General features: G+C 41.8%; 1 protein-coding gene across 1 annotated transcript; it reads right to left on the reverse strand.

Annotated features, from left to right (window-relative positions):
- Positions 1–1,041: 1,041 nt before the first annotated feature.
- Positions 1,042–20,003, reverse strand: LOC139389935 (centromere protein E). Its single transcript, XM_071136969.1, is given in 53 exon segments — positions 1,042–1,247; positions 1,510–1,563; positions 1,664–1,980; positions 2,073–2,208; positions 2,299–2,396; positions 2,549–2,661; positions 2,762–2,938; positions 3,028–3,231; positions 3,343–3,555; positions 3,667–3,882; positions 3,973–4,167; positions 5,369–5,506; positions 5,603–5,683; positions 5,943–6,038; positions 6,127–6,210; positions 6,395–6,616; positions 6,707–6,823; positions 6,910–6,993; positions 7,082–7,177; positions 7,751–7,972; positions 9,312–9,473; positions 9,625–9,723; positions 10,274–10,336; positions 10,441–10,662; positions 10,752–10,859; positions 10,955–11,218; positions 11,309–11,425; positions 11,545–11,628; positions 11,709–11,822; positions 11,906–12,052; positions 12,151–12,444; positions 12,811–12,965; positions 13,080–13,257; positions 13,386–13,517; positions 13,620–13,688; positions 13,815–13,889; positions 14,119–14,286; positions 14,370–14,832; positions 14,924–14,999; positions 15,921–16,062; positions 16,161–16,313; positions 16,417–16,536; positions 16,644–16,773; positions 16,860–16,947; positions 17,056–17,107; positions 17,197–17,271; positions 17,353–17,420; positions 17,526–17,607; positions 18,433–18,552; positions 18,634–18,752; positions 19,322–19,411; positions 19,507–19,616; positions 19,906–20,003. Coding segments are annotated over 53 exon segments (7,338 nt in total). The 5' UTR covers positions 19,962–20,003; the 3' UTR covers positions 1,042–1,167.
- Between the last annotated feature and the right edge of the window lie 307 nt (positions 20,004–20,310).

Below are 20,310 nucleotides of genomic sequence, written 5' to 3' on the forward strand. Positions count from 1 at the left end.
GTCCTGCAAAGCCTTCAAAATATAACGAGTACTTCTGGTTGTCAGAGTAAAAAGCACATATTTTCTTCAGGAATGTAGTGAAGTAAAAGCTGACCCCCTAAAAAAAAAAAAGAATGTGGCTACAGTTTAAATATTACTGTCCAACAATCTCCAACCATATTGAAGCCTGAGAAATTGACAAAAACAATGGCTGTTGCTCTAAGAGTTGTGCAAAGTTGTTAGAATCTTAATGCAAATGACTCACAGCTGAAATGGCTGCAGAAGGTGCGTTCACCAAGAATAAACTCTATTCCAATTATGATATTTCAGTGTATATTTTGTTACTTTGGAACATTCTATAACTTTCCTTCACTTTGAAAATGTAGGTAGGTTATGTAGATCTGTAGGGGGAAAAAATGTAATCCCTTTAGATTTAACAGATATATATTTTTTTTAAGTTAGAGGTGCAGACTTTCTATAGACACTAAGCAAATCACCTAAAATCAACTCAATATTCGGTTAGCTGTAACCTAGGTGCATGTAAATCAAATTTAAAAACTATCACTTCCGTTGATGGTTCTCTTGTGGTGGCTAAAGTCAGCAGAAGTTGTTGTGGCTGTTTAAAGAAAACCGAACCATGGATTAGTTTCCCCTGGCCATATAGACTACTTTCAGGGTGAAGAACCATCTAACATAATGTGGGAAAATCCTGAACTACTCCAGTAATTGCCCTAGTGATCCTCCATCTCTGGAATTGTCAAAAGGGATATCAGTTTAATTTTCAAACTGTGTGGATTTAGAAAACTCTTCCAATGATGAGTCATGAATGGACAATCTTTAGTTCAAAATAGTCTGAAAATAATTAAAATGGGAGAAACTGAACATCAAGACCACCTTCCATAGAGAACATTTCAAATCCTCCATTGTCAAAACATGGACAATCTTAATGAAAATAGTGCGAGCATGCCATCTGCTGTTATGTCAGAACATTTGAAATGGCAAGTCATATTACAAAAAAGAAAGCTGGTTGAGTTGAGTCTTATTCAAGAAACAGCTCTTTATTTTAAACAATAAAACATGTAATCAAATGGATCAAAGCTAAAATTGACTGACAAATACAATTGAAAACATTGAAAATATTTCCAACGTTGAAAAATAGACAATGATTAGTACAATTAGGTAAAACATTTACTGTTGTTTGCATACATCAGATTGCTTTGGTGACAGAGGCCAAAATTCGTCCTTTTTATCCACACTTGCGCTTGCATCTGAAAAGATAAGACCAAATCAGACAAAACAATACTAAATAAAAAACAATGCAGAACCAAAGCAAACCTGGTATAGGTTAAAATACCAAAGATAGCGTTAACGTTAGTAACAGTGATGAAGTGTTATCACAATTTTGTTACCAACCCTTATACCGCACTCCATTACACCAGTATGTGACAAGTGACATTAACAGCCAGATGAGGTGTTTGTGCTCCAATTAGCAATAACACTTATCCCAAACACACAGATTACACCAATTACCCTCTTCTGCACTTCCAGCAGCCTCAATTTCTGATATGGGAATACCTGCAACCTCTGGTAAAACATGTCATTTCATTAAGGCCAACTGGTGTTGGGTGACTGGATACAAACTGAAATGATAAAGGTCAAGTCAAGTCAATTTAACCATAGTTACCTTGAATGGTTCCAAGGTTGGAGTTATCAAAAAACTGCTTGGGACAGTTGATCGACATGGATTCAGAGCCTGGACGGACATCGAAGAACTTGCTCTTGGGAGAGTCGAGGAACTTCTTGGGAGAGTCAATTAACTTCTTGGGAGAGTTGAGGAACCTCTTGGGAGAGTTGAGGAACTGCTCAGAAATCATGGGAAGGCGGTGTTTTGTAGGAGTACATGGAGACAGAGGCTTGTCTACTACGTCCCTCTTCTTCTCCTTCAGTTTAATTGCTCTAGCCTTCCACTTTGTGATCTCTCCTTGCTGAGTGGACACAAGGCTGTTAAAACAGAGACAAAACACCAGAGGTCAGTGATATGAGCTCACAAGAAACATGAAAGCATTACAGTAATCTTACAGATCCATCTTCACCTCTCCAATTCTGAAATGTTGCTCTGTAGCCTTTTCAGTTCCTCCTCAAGTTTGTTCTTTTCAAGGAGAATGTTGCTTTGGACCGTGCGTCCTCTGGCGGTTATCAGTCTGGCATGCAGATCCTGTCCCTCATTGACTGCAATAGAATTAAACATCTCAAATTAGGGCTCATCTAAATATTAACTTGCTGTTTTGGGGTCATCTCAAATTCTATGAATAGATTTACATGACTCTTCTCCCTCCTGTTGTGATCTTCTCAGAGTCTCCTTCAGCGTCCTCAGAGCGTCCTCCTTGTGGTTCAGGACCGTCGTCATCCTCAGTAACCTGAGGGGAACAAATGCAGAACGTCCTAAACATGCAATTTTTCCAATGACTCCGGGAGAGATACTCAAATTCAGCAGTGGTACAAATCAGACAATGAAAGAATACACATTTCTATGACATAGGAGGGCATGATTAAATAAATTAGACCCTACTCTTCTTGGTGTTTAGAGGACGATGCAGTCATCTCCAACTCCATTTTCAAAACTTTAGCCTTCAGCTCTTCATGCTGAAGAGCACTAGGTGATGCTCTTCTCTTAGCCAGAACCTAAACCCCAAAAATAAAACTTTATACAGTATTGAACACATCCCACATAAAATACAAATAAAAGCTCAGGGGTGAAATTCCACCTTGCGCCAAACCTTACTTCAGTCTCTCTGAGTTTCTCTTTTAGGACTTGAATGGAGCCCTCCCTGTCCTTGACTTGTGCACAAGCATCCTGAAGCTCAGTTTGTAGTAGCTGGGTGGCTTGTTTGTGGTTTGAGACACTATTAGCAGCTTTGATCTGGTCCTCTTCCAGCTGATCAACTCTCATCTGCATTTCCTGCAAACACAAAACATACCTGTTGTAAACTAGGTTCACTTAGAAAAATGGAAATCACCCATGAGATTGAAAACGAGTTAAAATGGTACCTTGATTTCTCCATCCAACTGCTGACGTTTCAGGGTAAGTTGCTGGTTGTCCCTCAGCAGGTCAGCTTCAGTCTTGACGGAGGCACGCTCCAGTATCTGCAGTAGAGTAGAGGTCTTACTCCTCTCTTCTTTCAGCTGACTGTCAGCCTGTGCTCGGACCACGCCTAGCTCTTTGAGCAAACCACAGCGCTCATCTCGCAATCCCTGCAAGGCAAGAGGAAAAACCATTCAGACAAACCATGATCAACCTCAGCGATATAATTGTCATTCTGTATGTGGTAACTAAGACTGGAGATTATTGATGGGGTTAACTACCTGGAGAGCCAGTGTGTTGGCCTGTGCCAAAGCAGAGCGCCGGGCCAGCTCTCGCTCCAGGAAATTATCCACTGCTGCTGAGTCCGGTGAGTGGACCATGCATAGAGCATTCAGCTCCTCGTTGCTCCTCTCTCGCGCCCTCAGCTCCTCTGACACTGCTGCTGGGTGAGCGGCCAGGCTCTCCTCAAGCTTCTTCAAAACACTGTTCATTTTCTTAGAACATGATACAAGATGATTAGTTTCACAACATACAGTATAAAGATATATTTTCTGTTTCATTTTACAGACAAAACCCAACTATGCAGTAATGTGAGGCCCACCCACCTGGAGGTAACCTTCTCTCCTGTCCAACAGCTCTGACAGTCTCTCGTCCCAGACTCCAAGGAGGTCATTCTCAACCACCTTGACTGAGTGACTGGGTGCCTGGGCTCTACAGAGGAGCAGGTCCTGGAGTCTCCTCTCCTCAAATACAGCCAAGTCATTCTGAACCAGGGCTTCAATGTGGGTTTTGTAATCCTTGGCACACAGCTTCAGCAGCACCTAAATGATTTCACTCAATTTAGCAAAAATTGTTAACTATTGCAGTTACACTTTAAATAGCAACTATGACAAAGATGTGATTATTCGTACCTTTGTATCCCACACTGTGTTAGTGATCTGGACAGTAGATCTATTGATATTGCTATAGATCTTTTGTGTGGGCTTTGGAAGAAGGGGCAACAGTTTCAGTATCAGGACTTCTTCAACTTGTGTGACATCAACCAAGGGCCCATGTCCAGGCTTAGAAGCACCATTGATAACAAGCTGGAGCCTCACCAGTGACACCTGCAATGGGAAAGAATAACTGCTTTTATTATGCTGCCATCAAATTAAGAACTTGTAAAGATTTTGAAATATACACTGAACAAAAATATAAAAAACACAAAGGGTTGGTTCCATGTTCCAGATGCACAAAAAACGTAATATTTCATGCACAAATTTGTTTACGTCCCTGCTAATGAGCATTTCTCCTTTGCCAAGATAATCCAACCATCTGATAGGTGTGGCATATCAAGAAGCTAATGAAATGGCATGATCAATACACAGGTGCACCTAGTGCTGGGGACAATAAAAGGCCACTAAAATGTGCAGTTTTGTCACACAACGCCACAGATGAGGGAGCGTGCAATTGGCATGCTGACTACAGTAATGTCCACCAGAGTAGTTGCCAGAGAATTTGAATGTTCATTTCTCTACCATAAGCTGCCTCCGTCTTTTCTGAGAAATTGCTAATATGTCCAGCCGGCCTCACAACCACAGACCATGTGTATGGCGTTGTGTGGGCAAGCAGTTCGCTGATGCCAAATTTGTGAACAGACAGAGTGCCCCATGGTGGTGGATTGATGGTATGGGCAGGCATAAGCTACAGATAACAAACACAATTGCATTATGTCAATGGCATTTTGAATGCAGAGACACCGTGATGAGATCCTGAGGCCCATTGTCGTGCCATTCATCCGCCCCCATCACCTCATGTTTCAGCATGATTATGCACGGCCCCATGTCACAAGGATCTGTACACAATTCCTGGAACCTGAAAATGTCCCAGTTTTTTCATGACCTGCATAATCACCAGACATGTCATCCATTGAGCATGTTTGGGATGTTCTGGATCGACATGTACGACAGCGTGTTCCAGTCAATATCCAGCAACTTCACACAGCCATTGAAGAGGAGTGGGACAACATTCCACAGGCCACAATCAAAAGTCTTATCAACTCTTTGTGAAGGAGATGTGTCGCGCTGCATGAGGCAAATAGTGGTCACACCAGACACTGACTGGTTCTCTGATCTCTGATTTTTTTTTTTGTTTAAGGTTTTTGTGACCAACGGATGCATATCTGTATTCCCAGTTATGTGAAATCCATAGATTAGAGCTTCATTTATTTAAACTGACTGATTCCCTTATGTGAACTGCAACTCAGTGAAATCTTTGAAATTGTTGCGTTTATATTTTTTGTTCAGTATAAATCAAGTTCCAGCCCACCTGGAGCTTCTGCATTGAACCTTCCAGCCTGGAACACAGTCCCTCTCCTGCACTGGTGGTACAACAGCTGGTGCTCTGCTCCAGGTTATTGATCTGCTCTGTCAATATGGAGATGGTTGCGTTCGCGTCACTAAGCATCTGGAATGGAGGGGGGGGGATCATTTGAAAAATGCCACAGCAATTTCAGACAGAGCAGAAGGAATTACTTGTTATGCAATACAACGAAAAACAAACCTTGTGTGAGGTGTCTGCTTTGACTTTGAAGTGAAACTGTCCTTCTTTGAAACCTTTACATTCCTCCTCCAGCTGCTTCATCTGAGGGAAATGCAAAGTAAACATTTAAAACCATTTTAGCCAAAACCACATGTACCAAACCCTCATTCAAGCTTGGTTGCTGGCTCACTCACGTTATGAATCTACTCCGAAATCAGAACAGTCATACAGACTCTCACCATGTCTATACTGTACTCAAGGTTGTTCTTCAGATAGTTAATGAAAGCTGGAAGGAGCCATCTTTGAAAGACAGGGTCGTTTCTGTTTTTTGCTGAGTTTATATAGTTTAACTACGACTCACTTGTTGTTTAAGTTTGTCCTCGTGTTGTTCGTGCTCAGCCTGCTGTTGTGAGTTCAGACGTTGCTGCTGTTCTAATGTCCTCTGGACTTGTATGACCTGGTGCGAGATTACGCTTTTAAAAATTATTTCTATAAAAATGACACATTTTAAAACTAATACAGGCCTATAAATAATTCTGACTCACCATCTCCATATTTTCCTGCAGGTCTCCCTGAATCTGGGCCCTCTCATCTCTCATGTGTGTGCCTTCTTCCTCTAGCTGCTGCATCTGAACAAAATGTGACAAAACAGTAAACAAGCAACTATGAGACACCATCACATGGATGAGTAGAGGCTTTTACTGACTTGGGCTGTTTTGTTCCTTTGAAGGACTGGTTCAAAGAAATCACATTCATGGGTCAAATAAATCATGTTTATTTCTTGAGAATAATTTGAGAATTTAAGTTACTCACCATCTCCACTTTGTCCTCCAGGTCTCTCTTGAGCTGGTTCCTCTCCTCTCGGATTCCCTCCAGTATCTCCTGGAGCTGGTCTCTCTCTCCAGTCAGTGAGGTCACAGTAGAGAGCAGCTTCTCCAACTCCTCTGCATGATTCTGAGAGCTGTCTGTCTTCTCAGACAGGAGACGCTCTCTCTCAGCTCGCACAGACTCAAGCTCCTCATTCAGCTGCTTAGCCTTTATCAGGGGGGGAAACAGGTGAAATGTTTCATCAATATGCATGTGATCTGAAGAGGCTACATGGCAAAAAGGAAAAAGGGTATTAACCTGCTGTTCTAGAAGAGACTCCTTCTGTAAACTTTGGCTCTCAAGGTCAGAGTTCACTTGTCTCTGTTGTCTGAGCTCCTCTTGGATGGAATGGAGAAGTCCCTGAGTCTCTGCAGCCTAGAATAAAGCTAAAGTGTTAGACTTGGAGCACACTTCAAAGTCAGAGGATTGGTTAACTGGAAAACATTTGGCTATGGCCTCACCATCTCCAGATTTTCCTGCAGGTCACCCTTCAACTGACACCGCTCCTGTGTCATGGTTTCCAGTTCTTCTCCTAGCTGCTGTAGCTGTACAAAAGTTAAGCACAAATGAAACTTATCCAGAGCTTCAACAATATTCTAACATCACCATATAAAATCATAGACCGAGACTAACTTGTTGCTTAAGTTGAGCTTCTTGATGTTCCCTCTCAGTCTGTTGCTCTGAGTTCAGATGTTGCTGCTGTTTCAACTCCTCCTGGACTTTGATGGACTGGTTTGAAGATAACATATTCATGGGTCAAATAAGTAATAAAATCAACAATTGTGATTGTAGAATTTAAGTCAAGACTTACCATCTCCACATTGTCCTCCAGGTCTCTCTTGTGCTGGTTCCTCTCCTCTCTGACTCCCTCCAGTATCTCCTGGAGCTGGTCTCTCTCTCCAGTCAGTGAGGTCACAGTAGAGCGCAGCTTCTCCAACTCCTCTGCATGATTCTGAGAGCTGTCTGTCTTCTCAGACAGGAGACGCTCTCTCTCTGCTCGCACAGACTCAAGCTCCTCATTCAGCTGCTTCATCTGAAGAGTAGGTTAGCATTCATATTAGAATCTACACTTCGATTGATGTGACAATGAATTCTGTTGTGCAAGTAAAAGCACATTTTACCTGACTTTGCAGCACCTCTAGATTTGCAGTTGCCATAGGTTTCATATTTTTAAGTGCCTTCCGTAGTTCCTCCTGGTTTTCAATCTGAAAAAAATATAAGACGTAAACTTGTAATATAAAAAGCTTCTGATTGAAATTAGTGTGAGCATTGTCTAAACATTCTGTGTAATCCATCATTCACCATCTTCACATTCTCCTCCAGGTCTCTCTTGAGCTGGTTCCTCTCCTCCAGGATTCCCGCCAGTATCTCCTGGAGCTGGTCTCTCTCTCCAGTCAGTGAGGTCACAGTAGAGAGCAGCTTCTCCAACTCCTCTGCATGATTCTGAGAGCTGTCTGTCTTCTCAGACAGGAGACGCTCTCTCTCAGCTCGCACAGACTCAAGCTCCTCATTCAGCCGCTTAGCCTTTATCAGGGGGGGAAACAGGTGAAATGTTTCATCAATATGCATGTGATCTGAAGAGGCTACATGTCAAAAAGGAAAAAGGGTATTAACCTGCTGTTCTAGAAGAGACTCCTTCTGTAAACTTTGGCTCTCAAGGTCAGAGTTCACTTGTCTCTGTTGTCTGAGCTCCTCTTGGATGGAATGGAGAAGTCCCTGAGTCTCTGCAGCCTAGAATAAAGCTAAAGTGTTAGACTTGGAGCACACTTCAAAGTCAGAGGATTGGTTAACTGGAAAACATTTGGCTATGGCCTCACCATCTCCAGATTTTCCTGCAGGTCACCCTTCAACTGACACCGCTCCTGTGTCATGGTTTCCAGTTCTTCTCCTAGCTGCTGTAGCTGTACAAAAGTTAAGCACAAATGAAACTTATCCAGCACTTCAACAATATTCTAACATCACCATATAAAATCATAGACCGAGACTAACTTGTTGCTTAAGTTGAGCTTCTTGATGTTCCCTCTCAGTCTGTTGCTCTGAGTTCAGATGTTGCTGCTGTTTCAACTCCTCCTGGACTTTGATGGACTGGTTTGAAGATAACATATTCATGGGTCAAATAAGTAATAAAATCAACAATTGTGATAGTAGAATTTAAGTCAAGACTTACCATCTCCAGATTTTCCTGCAGGTCACCCTTCAACTGACACCGCTCCTGTGTCATGGTTTCCAGTTCCTCTCCTAGCTGCTGTAGCTGTACAAAAGTTAAACATTTAAATACAAATGAAACTTATCCAGTGTTTCAACAATATTCTAACATCACCATATAAAATCATAGACAGAGACTAACTTGCTGCTGAAGTTGAGCTTCTTGATGTTCCCTCTCAGTCTGTTGCTCTGAGTTCAGATGTTGCTGATGTTTAGGTTCTGTATGTACTTGTATGATCTAGGGGGAACGCATATTCGTTTTACATCCCCACTCACGGCTTGATGCGCCAATCTACACCCCAAAAATGGCCTTCCTAAGGGTAAAACAGTTACGACTCACCATCTCCACTTTGTCCTCCAGGTCTCTCTTGAGCTGGTTCCTCTCCTCTCTGACTCCCGCCAGTATCTCCTGGAGCTGGTCTCTCTCTTCAGTCAGTGAGGTCACAGTAGAGAGCAGCTTCTCCAACTCCCCTGCATGATTCTGAGAGCCGTCTGTCGTCTCAGACAGGAGACGCTCGCTCTCAGCTCGCACAGACTTTAGCTCCTCATTCAGCTGCCTCATCTTTGTGATTGGTTTTGAAAATAAAAAATATATTCAACCTACACATTGGTTGCATTTAGGTAGTACATCGTGGCGACAACTGACTAAGAACCTCACCTGGTTTTGCAGCTCTCCTAGACAGGACCTATTCTCTGGAACATTTATGTTGTTCAATCTTGTCTCAACATCTGCATTCTGAGTCTGAAGTCGTTGGATTTCCCCCTGTAGCGATTTGATCTTCTCTTGAGCCTCCCTTAGTTCCTCTTGATTCTCAATCATCTAAAACAATGGTTAAAAAATGAATTGCATTTACATGCACACATTTCAAAAAAGTAGAGTAAGAGCAGATTACTGATTAAAATCTTTGTGCAACAAGCACATTTCAATCTCACGTCTCTTATGAATAACGCAGTGTATAATATTTCCTCACCATGTCTACATTGTCCTGAAGGTCAGTCTTCAGCTGGCTCCGCTCCTCTTTAACAGCTTCCAGTCGCTCCTCTAACTCCTTCACTGCCTCTAGTTGCATCTATCGGCAACAATGTAAAGCAATAATTAATAAACAAATACAGTTGAACCATGGTGTTCGGCATCACCTGAATATACAGTGTACAAAACATTAAGAACATCTTCCTAATATTGAGTTAATCCCCCACTGCGCTTTGGGCCCTCAGAACAGCCTCAATTCATTGGGGCATGGACTCTACAAAGTATCAAAAGCATTCCATAGGGATGCTGGCCCATGTTGACTCCAATGCTTCCCACAGATGTGTCAAGTTGGCTGGATGTCCTTTGGTGGACCATTCTTGACACGGAAAACTGTGCTTGAAAACACCTGCAGCGTTGTAGTTCTTAAATAATGTGTCATGCCATTCACCCTCAATGGCACACATACACAATCTTGGTCTCAAGGCTTAAAAATCCTTATTTAACTAGTCTCCTCCCCTTTATCTACACAGATTGAAGTGGACTTAACAAGTGACATCAATAAGGGGTCATAGCTTTCACCTGGTTAGTCCATGTCATAAAAAGAGGTGTCCTTAATGTTTTGTGCACTCAGTGTATAAACATTGACTTACCTGCAAACGTAGGTCAGTCTCCTGATGTTCTCTATGGGGCTGGTGTACTGAGTTCAGATGTTGCTGTCGAACAAATACATGTATTCTGTCAAATCACGTGGATACACAAAATAGGATAAAAGCAGAAAATATGGATTTCAATAAATATAAAAGTAACTCAGACTGACCATCTCCACATTGTCCTCCAGGTCTCTCTTGAGCTGGTTCCTCTCCTCTCTGACTCCCTCCAGTATCTCCTGGAGCTGGTCTCTCTCTCCAGTCAGTGAGGTCACAGTAGAGAGCAGCTTCCCCAACTCCTCTGCATGATTCGGAAGGCTATTGGTCTTCTCAAACAGGAGACACTCTCTCTCAGTTCGCACAGACTCAAGCTCCTCATTCAGCTGCTTCATCTGAAGAGTAGGTTAGCATTCATATTAGAATCTACACTTCGATTGATGTGACAATGAATTCTGTTGTGCAAGTAAAAGCACATTTTTACCTGACTTTGCAGCTCCTCTAGATTTGCAGTCTTCGTAGGCTTCATATTTTCCTCTTGATGGTATATCTTTTCAAGTGCCACCCGTAGTTCCTCCTGATTTTCAATCATCTGCAAAAATATAAAACGTAAACTTGCAATACAAAAAGCTTCCAATTGGTGTGAGCATTTTCAAAATAGTGTATTTAAATCGATCAATCACCCACCATGTCCACATTCTTCTCCAGGTCTCTCTTGAGCTGGTTCCTCTCCTCCCGGATTCCCTCCAGTATCTCCTGGAGCTGGTTCCTCTCCTCTCGGATTCCCTCCAGTATCTCCTGGAGCTGGTCTCTCTCTTCAGTCAGTGAGGTCACAGTAGAGCGCAGCTTCTCCAACTCCTCTGCATGATTCTGAGAGCTGTCTGTCTTCTCAGACAGGAGACGCTCTCTCTCAGCTTGCCCAGACTCAAGTGCATCACTCAGCTGCCTCATCTTTGAGGAGAAAAAAAGGTACGATCTAATTGTTTTATTACAAAACGACTGAAGAAACATACTACTAAAATGAAAGTCAAATAAACTAACCTGCTGTTCTAGAAGAGACTCCTTCTGTAAACTTTGGCTCTCAAGGTCAGAGTTCACTTGTTTCTGTTGTCTGAGCTCCTCTTGGATGGAATGGAGAAGTCCCTGAGTCTCTGCAGCCTATAGAGGAGAGAGTAATATCACATTAATATAACTGGCACTTCCATGTTTTTGTTTACAGTTAGCTACACCATCAAAGTGCAGTGGTTGGATGAACAAAAACACAGACATGGCCTCACCATTTCCATATTTTGCTGCAAGTCACTGTTCAACTGGCTCCTTTCCTCTGTCATGGTCTCCAATGCAGCTCGTAGTTCCTGTATCTGTGCAAATGAGAAAGATAACAATTTAAATCTTCCATTTGAAAATGATCCCAGGCCATAACTTGTATAAAGACACTGACTTGTAGCTGATGTTGATCATCTTGTTGGGCACATGACTGCTGTTCTGAGTTCAGATGCTGTTGCCGTTTTAGTTTTGCCTGGACCTGTATCACCTCCTCACTCAGCTGCCTTATCTGAAGTACAAATGAACCAAATAAATTGTAAATACCTACTGTAAGGAGACAGCTGAAATGTGTTGTTTTGAGAGGCACTGCACCTGATCTTGGTGTTCCTGGGATAAATGGTCATATTTTTCCTTGGATGATTCACTGTCAGCAAGCTTCTCCTCCAACTCTTTCATGACTTGTTGCATTCCACACAATTGATCTTCAATTGATGCGCGATACTGTTCATTCTCCTTCAGCTAAATAAAAAAACACATTGTTGGAGGACAGCCTTATAGAAGATTCAACAAACACATTCAAGATCATGTGATTTAACAAGGACCAAAGACCAATTTACTCTCAGGCTGGACTCTTCCACAGTAGTCAGAAGCTGACTGTTCTCCAGAGAGGAGCGCGCCAAGTCCTTACGGAGAGTCTCCAGTTGCTCAGTGATGTCGGTGCACTGCTGGGTTAGGTCGTTTTCCCTCAACTCTGCTTTGCTCAGATCACCTTGAAGTTTGACTAGCTGCTCCTGGGAGCTCTGGACATGTTCTCTGAATTGATGAGCTTCCTCCTCACTGCAGGCCTTAGCAGACACCAGCATGTCTCTGTCTTTTTGGACTGCACAGAGGTCCTCCGTGAGATCACATACCTGAACAGCCAGAGGACATTAATTAAAAGATAGGACTTCTTAAAAAATACAAGTCTCTGTTCTCCGTCAGGGAGCATTAAAAAAAAAAATTATTGGGTGGATGGTCAGGGGGCGAGAACATAATTTGTAGACTACAAATTGACCGCAAGAAGCCCAAAACAATCATTTAAAACATTGATTACATACATCTCTCTACTATGTGTGGGAATACATTGGAACAGAATTCCAAAATTAAAATCAGTTGAACATGATTTGCTGGTGTTTTTACTATATATATATATATATATATAAAAACATTTACAATACTTGAGCGGCCAAATTATAAACATTTGGGGAACTGTTCTACATCGTATCAAACAGGTTTACCTGCTTCATAAAACTGTTGACTTTATCTGGAAGATCCTGCAGTGCACTCAAATCCTCGATCTTAGCTTGTAGGGTTCGCTCATCTTCATGAGACTTCTCCAGCTCTTTCTTCAGGTCAGCAACTGTTTTCTCAAGTTCAATGCTGTCTATAAGATCTAGGCAAAAAGAGGACACCCCATGTTAGATAGGTCATTCATTAACTACATGGCAAATAAATGAAAGGCTGGAGAAGAGGAAATACTATACAAAAGACAACCTAGAGTACAAACTTTTGGGAACTTTTCCATCCAGAAGAGTAGTAAGCTTGGTGTTCTCCTCAAAGGCTCCCTGTAACTCCCTCTGAAGGTCAACTTGCATCTTTTTGAAGCTCGATTTTTCTGTCTCCAACTGATGTCGAAGGCCATTCACCTGAGCTTCCATCCTCTCATAGCCAGCAGTTAGTGTGACCTGAAAGCAAGGCCAGAGCATAACGTTAGGGGTAATACAACATGATAATGGTCCATCTATGGAGTGCAGCTTACATTTAAATACAGGCTGCAAACTGACATATTGGCACAGAAGTAGGGGAAACTTACAGCCCTCTCTTTGAGTGATATATTTTCACTGCGCAGGTGGGCCCACTCCTTCTTAGTGTCACGGCTCAACCCCTCAGCATCATCCAGAGAGCGTCGCAGCTGCTTCACTTGTTGGACCAAGTCAACGTCACTCTTAAGAGAAAAGTATGATGGCTATGTTACACCAGGGTGGTGCTGCAACATCAACCATTGTGAACACGTCAAGAACAAATCAATTAGCAAAAATGAATGTACCGATCTTTGTAGTTCCTCTGCCCAGTCGCCTTTCTTTTTCAGCTCCTCGGACATTGCCACCAGATTAGCCTAGGGATGGATCAGATTTGGCAAATCAAACAGCCATGCAACCCAGCACTCATTGACAAAACAGACCCACAAGACAACTCGTTAGATGCAGCTTTTTGCTTCTGCCTAAACATTTCATAGTTTTACCTCAAGCTCTTGAGATTTGCGTCCCGAGGCCTCCATGGCCTTCTTTAAGGAGGAAATGTCATTCAGTAGTTCTTTCTGTAGGGTTAATAAAAGCCAATGAGTGCAAAGCTACAAACCAGCAAGGGAGCATTTCAGAAGTGCTAGTTATCTTAATGACTTCTAATAAGTCCCTAAGATACGATATTTATGGGCTTGCAATTGGCTTATACCATACATAGTACATTCCAATTTTAATTACTACATTGAAATAAGTTGGTTATAGAACTTTTGACATCTCTAGGCAATCTACGCAGCAGTCTATAACCTCATATTCTCTTTTGCTCTCCTCTTCCAAAGAATTGAATTCATCTATCTCTTTCTTCTCCTCCATCTCCTGAAGAAGTACAGCCTTTTCTTTTTTCAACTTTTCAGTCTGTTCCATTATGATGTTGAGCTCCTTCTTGAGATAATCACGCTCAGTAGCAACCATTTCCTGTCAACAGACAGCATGGTGAGGTGAGAGTATTCAGAAAAAAAATATATATATACATATACTATATAAAAATAGCTATATACCTTCTCAGACACCAACGTCTCACAGAGTTGAATGGTCTCTTCAAATCCCCTTTTCATCTGTAAAAAAAAATGATAGTTATACATGTTTTTCATTTAGATTAAAGGATTCAACATTCTGTACAATAAAACAGTGAGAAGGAATTGGTGATCACCAACCTGCTCCTGTGCATCAGCAGGCATTTGAGAATTTTCTAGCTGCTTCTCCAGTTCAGCAACCCTCATCTCGAAAGTAGCCACCTTCTCCATGGCTTCCTGGTTCTTCTGAGTCTCATTGTCCAACTGTGCATCAGCAGGCATTAGTGACTTTTCTTCTAGCTGCTTCTCCAGTTCCACAACCCGCCTCTGAAATGTCTCCACTTCCTCCATGGCCTCCTGCTTCTGCTGAGTCTCATTTTCCAGCTGGAGCTCCAGACAGGACACCTTCTCAGACAATTTGTTCAGTTGGTTTGGAGATAAAAATTCACTAGAAAATAAGAGAATGTAGGAACATGAGTATGAAGGACAACAAGCCGTAAGGAATGTGTAAAGATAAAATGGCAATAGTCCATGTTCACCTTTCTGCAAAACCACGCACGGTCAGATTGCTCTGGTTCATCTCCATGTCAAAGGTAGAATCGAACTCCTCGCCATCTGTGAATACACAAACAAAAAAACAAGCAATTGATCAGGATTCATGTACCAGTACGGCCAGTGCTCGACTTAGACTGAAATAGGTTCCGGTACTACTTTTGGGTGCTGGTACTGTTTAGGTGCGGCAGGGTAGCCTAGTGGTTAGAGCGTTGGACTAGTAACCGAAAGGTTGCAAGTTCAAATCCCCGCGCTGACAAGATACAAATCTGTCGTTCTGGTTAACAGGCAGTTAACAGGCACTGTTCCTAGGCCGTCATTAAAAATAATAATGTGTTCTTAACTGACTTGCCTAGTCAAATAAAGGTGAAAAACAAATAATAAAAAGGTGCAGGAGCGCCACAATATACAATTTATTTTGTGTATTTTACCTCCCCTTTCTCCCCAATTTCAAGCCCAACAGGCTCGGGAGAGGCGTCACCCGCGCTCCTTAACACCCACCAGCCACACCAATGTGTCGGAGGAAACACTATTCATCTGGCGACCTGGGTCAGCTTGCAGGCACCCGGCCCGCCACAAGGAGTCACTAGGGCGCGATGAGCCAAGTAAAAACCCACCCACCCACCCCTAACCCAGACGACACTGGGCCAATTGCGCACCGTTCTATGGAACTCCCAGCCATGGCCGGTAGCACAGCCCGTGAAGGAACCTGGGTCTGTAGTAATGCCTCTATCACGGCGATACATTTCCTTAGAACGCTGCCCCACTCGGGAGGACTGCTACACAATACTTTTGATCTAAAAATCTATAAGAGGAGCAGGAGCTCAAGCAGTAGAACATTTTAAGTGCCGGTACTCCGCTCCGTTGAGCCCCTGCTCCATTGAGTCAAGCACTGCGTATGGTAAAATATAGCATACTGTATATAGCAGAGTAAAAGCTATCACTGAGATAGGAAAAATATACTTAATACCAATGCGTACTTACCTTCATTCTGCTCTGTCAAGACAGACATATCAGCTTTTCTCTTTTTGAGAAAAGGCTCAGCAAAGCTTAGATCTGACTCTCCAGCATGGTGGAAGGCTGGTGATGGCAGTTTTCCACCCCACGTAACCCTGCGTTTCGGCATCTTTACAAACAGACATGATTAAACATAAAAAATAAAATAGGTACTAAAATAAAGGAATAAAGCATCATATACTTATCTGCAAGGCACTAAAAGTCTACCTTTTTGATGGTAACGAAGTTTGCCGAAGTGACTAGAAGTTTGGTTAAATTCTTATACCGGTCCTCTTGTTCTCTTTGGAGCTGATCCTTCTCTTGCAAAATCTGGGACAGAGTCTCCTTCTCTGTCGCAGTTGTTTGAGTGACTGATGAGACCTTAAGGCAGTGTAAAAAAATAAAAAAGTTGAATTTACAAATACTTGAAGGAGAGCCGGCAACATTTCTAAAGAACCCCAATAGCCGGTACAGGTAGACTTGCCTCCAAAAGTCTGCGCTTGAGTTCTACAATTTCATTTCTGTATCTTCTCAGAAGGGCTCCGTCATCAGAAACCTCTGTGACATGCGGGTCATTCTTCATGTTCTTTGCTGCACTAGCAAACTAGATTGTAGAGATGGACAGTTGATTAGAAAATTTTACATTTGTCTTACATTAAAACATTTAAAAATAAGGATTTAAGATGGAAGTCTGACAAAAAAGTCACCCACTTGAAGAGTGCTAAGTGTTTCTTCCAGAGTAACTGGGGTGATGGTGCAGATGATGACAGTTTTTGCATTTCCACCCAAGGAATTTTGGAGAATGCGGGTGAGTTTACTGTCCCTGTAGTTAGTGAAACCCCTGAATGTATGGATAAAATGACATTAGTGAACATTAAACACATGGCATAAGTTAAGCTAAAAAAAGTATAAATAACCAACACCTACTTCTGGGTTTCATCAGACAGTTTCTTGATCACTTGACCGAGGGTGAACAGGCTGCGATTTATATTACATCCTTCTTTGAAACGTGTACCTACAATATCAGATGTCAAAAAATACCAAAAGCAACTGAAATCGAAGTCTGTTCAGATTCCGATATTTCACACTGTTGTTACATTAGCACAGGTATCAAACCACTTACCTTCAGCACCTGTTTGACTTGCTCGCTCAGTCCCAGCCAGGTCAACCAAATTCTACATGAAAATGAAGACTGGTAAGAAAAAATACAAAATGGAAGACCCATATCTGAGTTCACAAAACACACTTGACTGTGGCAGCTTACCAAATGGGACACAATAATGGCGCAGTCTGAATTTTCACCAGATGCAGAGTCACCCCTGTCACGACTCTCCAAGATCTAAGAAAAAGCATCAGCATCATCTCCAGCACAGATACCAGAAATACATTGTCTATTGTGATGTATAACAAAATGTCTCACCATGCGGAAAATTGTGTGCGAACGACTGCTTCGCTGGTTCATTTTTGTCTTTCCATAATGGCGATTCTCTAGCAGATACATTTAACATCAAATAGAATAGTGTCAGTATGTTCTTCAAGCAATACATAGACTATACTTAGTCTAGCATGATGAAATAAGGAAGAGTATTTTACTTTCTCCTTTTCTAATCCACGCAAGGGCTTGCTCGGGAGATGTCACCAGTTCCTCAGTTAGGTCAGCTACATAGACATTTTTCTGCAAAGACAGGCATTTCACCATTTATTCCACCATTCAAAATACCAGGGTTGTAAACATTAGTCCAAAAGTTGCAAAACGTTCTGTTTTGCAACTAAAACAAGTTTTTATTGGACAAATTAAGATGGGTTCAAGGTCTCGAAAACCCTTATCTGGAGATTAACTACAATTATGAAGCTGTGTTTTAATGTTTGGAAACATCAATAATCGTCGCTAGAAACGGTTTTGAAACGTATGCTGATATGCCCCTTATCTTTCATATCAGCAAGAAACAATCTTTCAAATAAAAAATATGCACCTACTGAATCAGTTTTGCACAGATCCATATGCTGTGTGCCTCCAGTTGACGAAGTATACTTCCTCCTCTGTTACACTTACACAGGTGTTCGGGGCACGCTAGATTGCCAATTAGCACAGGTGACCGCCTATGCCTTCTGTCAGTCTTCTGTAAACAAGTGCTGTAACATGGAGATATGGCCATGTGGGAACACTAACCATAAAAAATGGTGTGTAGTAATTTAAGCTTTTTTTTGCTGATATGAAAGATATGTTCCTCATGTTTTCAAAACTGTACCGCAAGTGATGCATTTTGACATTCAGAAAGAGCGTTGGGACTCTTAACAAAACTCCCTCGTCCAGAAGATACTGACGTCAATAGGCGCTAAAAGGTAGTTAGCGTCTATGAATGGGATATGTAGGTCCATCCCTGTTTCGTTCACTTTGAGAAACATCTTTCACAAGAATCAGTGTAATGAATACACCCCAGTCATATCTTTATTATTGTCTAAAAGTTATATTGTCTTACAATATATCCATCAAACTTACATTGTTTCCCTCTCGGATCTCTAGAGGTTTCCTTTTCCAACTGTCACAGAGCAAATCTGTCACTGTTTCATTGTAGATCTCCAAGTATGACACCCTCAGGAGGAACTCCTTTTTTGGACACTAAAGTAAAAATGAAAGCAAACCACTTAGAACACTAAACACGTGCATATTATAGAAAATTAACGATCTACTACTACTCACATTTTTTATCGTCTGGAAGACATCCTCCATGGCAAGGGGTATAACTCCTGGAGTAAGAGAACTCCCCATCATAGTGAAAGTCTTTCCAGATGAAGTTTGTCCATAAGCAAATATTGTTCCTGAGAAAATAATGTATGCCACTTAATATATATGTCAACAAACAAGTTAACCCAATAGAAATTTCAAATACAACTATAGTGTTACTAAATAGTGTTCATATAGCCAGCAGCATACCACTGCTGGCTTGCTTCTGAAGCTAAGCAGGGTCGGTCCCTAGATGGGAGACTAGACGCTGCTGGACGTGGTGTTGGAGGGCCAGTAGAGGTACTCTTTCCTCAGGTCAAAATAAATATATCCTAATGCCCCAGGGCAGTGATTGGGGACACTGCCCTGTGTTAAACGGGTGTCCTGACTCTGATCACTAAAGAGCCCATGGCACTTATTGTAAGAGTAGGGGTGTTAACCCCGGTGTCCTGGCTAATATCCCAAGCTGTCCTCATATACCATCACGGTCACCTAATCACCCCCAGCTTACAATTGGCTCATTCATCCTCCTCTCCCCTGTAACTATTCCCCAGGTCGTTGCTGTAAATGAGAATGTGTTCTCAGTCAACTTACCTGGAAAAATAAATAATAGAGTTATGGTCAAAATACTGTAATCTGAGAAGATAATGTATCCCTCCTTTACCATTATAACCTTCAACAGTGGAGACAACAAGAGGCTTTGCAAGTTCCTGGTACAGCTGCAGAGTTGTTTCTTCAGCACTAAATACACGGTCTGTCAGGGAAACAAATCAGACACAGAAGTGATTGCCTACACGTTCAGACACAGTATGACAGACAGCATTCATTCTCGCCTTTTTGAAAACTCACCAAAGCTGAAGTTCTTGGTAAGATTTCCATCGTCGACCTGATGAATTGTCTTCTTATCCGCTTTCCAATAAAACTTGACTGGCTCGGCGCTTTCTGCAGCAGTTTCCTCCCTACGACGAATGTAACGAACGTTAGACAGATATCCGCAGATAAAGCTAGCAAGCTAATTTCTCAAATGTATCAGTTATTATACAATGTAGCTGACATAAACCACAACATTTTCCAACGTTGGCTTTGTTAGCTTACTAGCTAACGTTAGATGAAATAGCCATCTGCCAGAGCTAACCAGCTAGCGAATGTTACGATACCTAACGTTACTCACAATTGCTAGCTTATTCTTTACTAACGTTAGGTAGTAAGCCAGCTAGCCATATTTAAAAAGTTCAGAAATAGCCTCACCTTTCTATCAGAGGTCGAACCCGTACACAGACTTTGACAGCAGATTCCTCTGCCATTGTATATATAAAAAAAATAAGTCCCTTTCCCCGGAGGCTAACTAAATACCTTTCACTCGATGAATAACGTTAGCTTTCTGGCTAGATTCAAAAGTTGAGTTTGAAAATGTGCGCACTGTCTTATCCTTTGTTTTCATTGGACGGCGTCATAATTCGGAAGGCTGCATATTACAGGGGTGTGGGTTCCGAGGATAGCGGGCTTTTCATAACGCGCTCACTGTATTAAATATATATATACAAATATTGATAACACTAGTTAAAATATTAAGCTATGAACAAATAAGATTAAAAAAGATTAGCGTTACTTACTCACAAGACATAAAGAAAACATTACCCTTTAATTTTTGAA

Source organism: Oncorhynchus clarkii, chromosome 30, assembly GCF_045791955.1.
Source record: "Oncorhynchus clarkii lewisi isolate Uvic-CL-2024 chromosome 30, UVic_Ocla_1.0, whole genome shotgun sequence".
In the NCBI taxonomy this organism is placed as follows: Eukaryota; Metazoa; Chordata; class Actinopteri; order Salmoniformes; family Salmonidae; genus Oncorhynchus; species Oncorhynchus clarkii.